This window comes from Gossypium arboreum, chromosome 7 (assembly GCF_025698485.1).
Source record: "Gossypium arboreum isolate Shixiya-1 chromosome 7, ASM2569848v2, whole genome shotgun sequence".
Taxonomy (NCBI): domain Eukaryota; kingdom Viridiplantae; phylum Streptophyta; class Magnoliopsida; order Malvales; family Malvaceae; genus Gossypium; species Gossypium arboreum.
This window is the reverse complement of record NC_069076.1, coordinates 45,731,507-45,736,576: the sequence shown is the minus strand read 5'-3', so window position 1 is coordinate 45,736,576 and position 5,070 is coordinate 45,731,507. Positions and strand designations below refer to the sequence as shown.

Sequence of the window (5,070 nt, the reverse complement as noted above, 5' to 3'; positions counted from 1 at the left end):
GTCGAGTATTGGTTGGAAGCCATCGAGAGGATCATGAACGACATCGACTGCACTCCTGAGAAGAAATTAAAAGGTACAGTCTCTTTGCTTTGCGATGAGGCGTATTAGTGGTTGTTGTCAGTTGAGGAGGGTACTCAACTAGATTGTCTGAACTGGGATTATTTTAAAACTACCTTCCAGAGTAAGTATGTGGACGTGAGCTATATTGATGCTCGTAGACGTGAGTTCCTAAATTTCATGCAATGCAATAAACCTGTGCTCGAGTTTCTGAGGTTAAGCCGCTACGCTCGAGGCATGGTGGCATATGAGTACGAGAAATATGTCAATTTTAAGGACGGCTTAAGGTTTAGTCTGATGGTACTGATTGCTCCGTAGAGGGAGTGTGAGTTTGCTATCTTGGTAGATAAGGCGAAGATAGCCGAAGAGGTTAAGCGCGTGGAGCGCCAAAATAGAGACCGAGAGAGAGGCAAAAATAAGAAGGATTCAGAGCCCTCTAGTTCTGTTTAGAGGCCTAAGAAATAGATCAAACTTGATGGGCCTGTTAGAGTGGGGGTTCCTTTTACTCCTACTAGGATTCAGCCATGTGGTGATTATGATAGGCGCCATCCAAGCGAGTGTTGGAGGAGGTTAGGGGCTTGTTTGTGGTGTGCATTTTTAGAGCATCGAATTAAAGAGTGTCCACATCATGTTGATCTGATGCAAGCTTCAGGACTGAGTTTTGCTCAGCCTCAGAGGGCAATACAGCAGCTACCTAGGGGTCGTGGACCGGATAAGGGTGGTAATGGTATGTGCCGAGGATAGAGGTCAGACTGATGCTAAGCAGCCTGTACTGGTTTATGTTGCTCGATACCAAAAGGATAGAGACGCTCCTGATTCTTAATTTTTTATGCTCCATATACTGCTTTAATAGATATAGGTTCCACTCATTCCTATGTAGCTAGTACTGTTTTTGAGAACTTGGGGATTTCTATTGAGTGTACTTCTAATGAGATTACTGTACTAAGTCCGTTAGGGCAATCTGTTTGAGTAAGTAGAATTTATAAGAATGTACCATTAGAAGTACAATGGACTTTATTTCCGGCAAATCTGATGGAGCTATCGTTTAGAGAGTTCGACTTAATTCTGGGTATGGACTGGTTAGTTGAGCACCGAGTTAGTCTAGACTGTGTGACTAAGAGGGTTGTTCTAAGGACAATGGATGAGAAGAAAATGGTAGCGATCGGTGAGCGTCGAGATTTTCTGTCTAATGTGATCTCCACTCTAGTGGCTGAGAAATTGGTTCAGAAAGGGTCCAGGCATTTTTGGCCTATGTTAGTGTTTCAGTTTCTAGGGACTCTTCCATCAGGGATATCAGAACAGTAAGGAAAGTTTTGGATATTTTTTCTGAGGAGTTATCGGGTTTTCCTCTGAATTGAGAAGTTGAGTTTGACATTAAGCTCCTACCGAGTATAGCTCCAGTGTCCATCGCTTCATACCGTATGGCACCGAAAGAGCTTACAGAGCTTAAGGCTTAACTTCAAGAGCTTCTGGATCATGGATTCATTCGTCCTAGTATGTCTCCGTGGAAGGCACCAGTTCTATTTGTAAAGAACAAGGATAGTACCATAAGGATGTGCATCGACTACTGGCAATTGAATAAATTGACTATGAAGAATAAATATCCACTTCCGATAATCAACAATCTGTTTGATAAGTTCCAATAGGCTTTAGTGTTTTCGAAAATAGATCTTTGATCTAGGTTCATCAGCTTAAAGTTAAGGAAGTTGACATTCATAAGACGGTGTTTAGGACTCTTTATAGGCACTACGAGTTCCTAGTTAGGCCTTTTGGTCTGACAAATGCTCCGACTGCATTCATGGATATGATGAACCGAGTTTTTCAGTCGTATTTTGATCAGTTCATCGTGGTCTTCATCGATGATATTTTCGTTTACTCTAAAACTGAGGATGAGCATGATAAGCATCTTAAAGTAGTGTTTCAAATTCTCTGAGAAAACCAGCTCTACGCTAAGTTGAGTAAGTGTAAGTTATGATTGTGAAGGGTAACTTTTCTGGAACACGTGGCTTTTTCTGAGGGGATCCGAGTTGTTTCTAGAAAGATTAAAGTTGTGATTGATTGGAAATAGCCTAAGAACATATCAGAGATCCGCAGTTTTCTGGATCTTGCGGGGTATTATCGACGGTTTCTCAAGGGGTTCTCTCTGATTACAGCTCCTTTGGCTAATCTTATATGCAAAGGTGTTCTTTTTGTCTAGACTGATGCGCATCGAACGAGCTTCAAAAAGCTTAAGTCTGTTTTGACTTAGACTCCTATTCTGATACATCCTGAATCTGGTAAGGAGTTTGTAGTGTATAGTGATGCGTCGCACGTCAGTTTGAGATACGTACTAATGCAAGATGGTAAGGTTGTGGCTTATTCATCCCATCAGCTTAAGTTACACGAGGGGAATTATCTGACACATGATCTCAAGTTAGCTACTATGGTATTCACACTAAAGATCTGTAGGCACTATCTGTATGGTGAGAGGTGTATTATCTACACCGATCACAAGAGTCTCAAGTACCTCCTTACTCAGAAGGAGTTGAGTCTTAGACAGTGTTGATGGATTGAACTGCTTAAAGATTATGACTACATGATAGAGTATCATCCTGGTAAGGCCAATATGGTGGCCGATGCTCTCAGTCGAAGAGTGAAGATTGATTTGAGAGCGATGTTCGCTCGTCTTAGTCTGTTTGATGATAAAGTTCTGTTAGCCGAGTTACAATCTAAGTCGACTTCGATTGATCAGATTCGGGGTAAGCAGTTAGGGGATGAGTCTCTGGGTTTGCGGTTTCATCAGATTAAGAGTGGCAGTACTTCTAATTTTGGACTGAATAAGGATCGGGTTTGTGTACCGAATGATTTTGATCTGAGACAGCCGATTCTGAGGGAGGCGCATCATAGCCCTTATGCTATGCATCCTGGTGATAATAAAATGTATCACGATCTTTGTAAGTTATACTTGTGGCTGGGCTTAAAGCGTAAGGTGATAGATTTTATTGCTCATTGTTTGACGTGTTAGCAGATTAAGGCTGAGCACCAGTTGCCTTTGGGTTTGCTCTAACCTATTAAGATTCCCTTATGGAAATGGGAATGAGTGACGATGGACTTCGTTAGCGGGTTGCCCTTGACACCCACTAAGAATGATTCTATTTGGGTTATCGTGGATCGATTGACCAAATTCGTTCATTTTATTCCGGTTCAGACAGACCACTCTTTACAAAAGTTGGCGAAGCTCTATATCTCTGAGATTGTAAGACTGCATGGGGTTCTGGCTTTAATAATCTCTGATAGGGATCCTCGCTTCACTTTTTAGTTCTAGAAGAAACTACATGAGGTTTTGGGTTCGAGATTAAACTTCAGTACTGCATTCCATCCTCAAACCAATGGTCAATTTGAGAGGGTGATTCAGATACTGGAGGATATACTTCAGAGTTGTGTGATTGATTTTTGAGGTAGTTGGAAGGATTTTCTACCGTTAGCTGAGTTCGCCTACAATAACAGTTTCCAGTCTAGCATCCAAATGGCACCTTACTAAGCTTTGTATGGTCATAAGTGTTGTACTCCGCTATGTTGGATTGAGTTGGGTGAGCGATGGATTTTAGGTCCCAAGTTGGTTTCTGAGACTGAAGATAAGGTTAGACTGATTCGGGATCATTTGAGGGCGGCTTCTGATAGACAGAAGTTCTATACGGATCTAAAAAGGAGAGATATCGAGTGTTCTTAAGGTTTCTCCATGGAAGAAAGTTCTGAGGTTCGGTCGTAAGGGCAAGTTGAGCCCTAGGTTCATTAGGTCGTATCAGATTCTGAAGCATATGGGATCGGTCGTTTATTAGTTGGAGCTACCTCTAGAGTTAGACCGTATCCATGATGTGTTTCATGTCTCGATGTTGATGCGGTATCGGTCTAATCTATCTTACACTATCTTTGTTGAGGAGATCAAAGTTAGACCGGATTTGACTTATGAGGAGGAGTTGGTTTAGATTTTGGATTTAGATATTAAAGTTTTGAGGAGGAAGCCCATCCTGTTGGTTAAGATTCTATGGCGAAATCATGGTACTAAGTGTAATAGCCTATTTTCAATGAAATCGAAACAGTGGTTTCGGGACCACAAATCCGAGTCGGAAAGAAAATTTATTTTAATATGAGTGCATGGTATGCATTATGATAGGAATGCCATATGAAAATTTTGATAAGAAAATTTTATCGATTATGTGCTTAATTATGGAATGGACCAAATTGCATAAAATGCAAAAGTTGAATTCTAGTAGCTAGAAGGATCAAATAGATATGGAATTCAAAACTTGAGCTTCTTATATGGTAATTAGACCATTAAAGAAAAGTTAGTAGATATTTTTGATGAATCATCCATGGAAAATTAGAAAAAGGCAAGGACTAAATTGGAAAGTAGAAAAATTAATGGATGATAAATAATTAAATAGAAATATTATCATTTTATATCATATTCATCCCCAAAATATACATGGAAACCCTAGGAGAGAGAAAGGAAACTAATCAAGCTTAATTAGGTATGTTTTCTTATCCCGTTTTTAGTAATTTTTTATATTTTTGAAATCGAGATAGTCTAATCTATCTATTATGGGGATTAATTTGAAAAGTTATTAAATTAACAAAGTTTTTTCATGGATGAATATGTTGAAATTTTGAAATTTATGGTAGAAAATGAAAGGTTGTTGATAGATAAATAACTTTTACAAAGAGAATTTTCATGAAATTGTGATTTAAGGACTAAAATGAAAAATTGTAAAACCCATAAAAAAATTCTGATTTTTAAGAAATTCATGGGCTGTTATTTGGACATGTAAAAATCGGTTAGGCTTGGAATAAGTATTCAATTGCATGAATTTTATTTTCCGAGCCTAGGGACAAAATTAAAATTTATGAAAAGTTTAGGGGCAAACTGGTAATTTACCTAAGGTGTAAATTGAATATGAAATGTGATAAATTGATGATTAAATTCATTTATATATATTCAGACAACTCAAATTCGAAGCTAGATCGAGGAAAAGA

At 38.9% G+C, this 5,070-nt stretch overlaps 1 protein-coding gene across 1 annotated transcript; it reads left to right on the top strand.

The window, feature by feature from the left end:
* The first annotated feature begins 2,662 nt into the window (after positions 1-2,662).
* LOC108475220 (uncharacterized) lies at positions 2,663-3,355 on the top strand. The gene is made up of 2 exons (XM_017777204.1): positions 2,663-3,025; positions 3,245-3,355. The coding sequence occupies exons 1-2, from the start codon at positions 2,663-2,665 to the stop codon at positions 3,353-3,355; spliced, it is 474 nt and encodes a 157-aa protein (XP_017632693.1).
* The last annotated feature ends 1,715 nt before the right edge of the window (positions 3,356-5,070 follow it).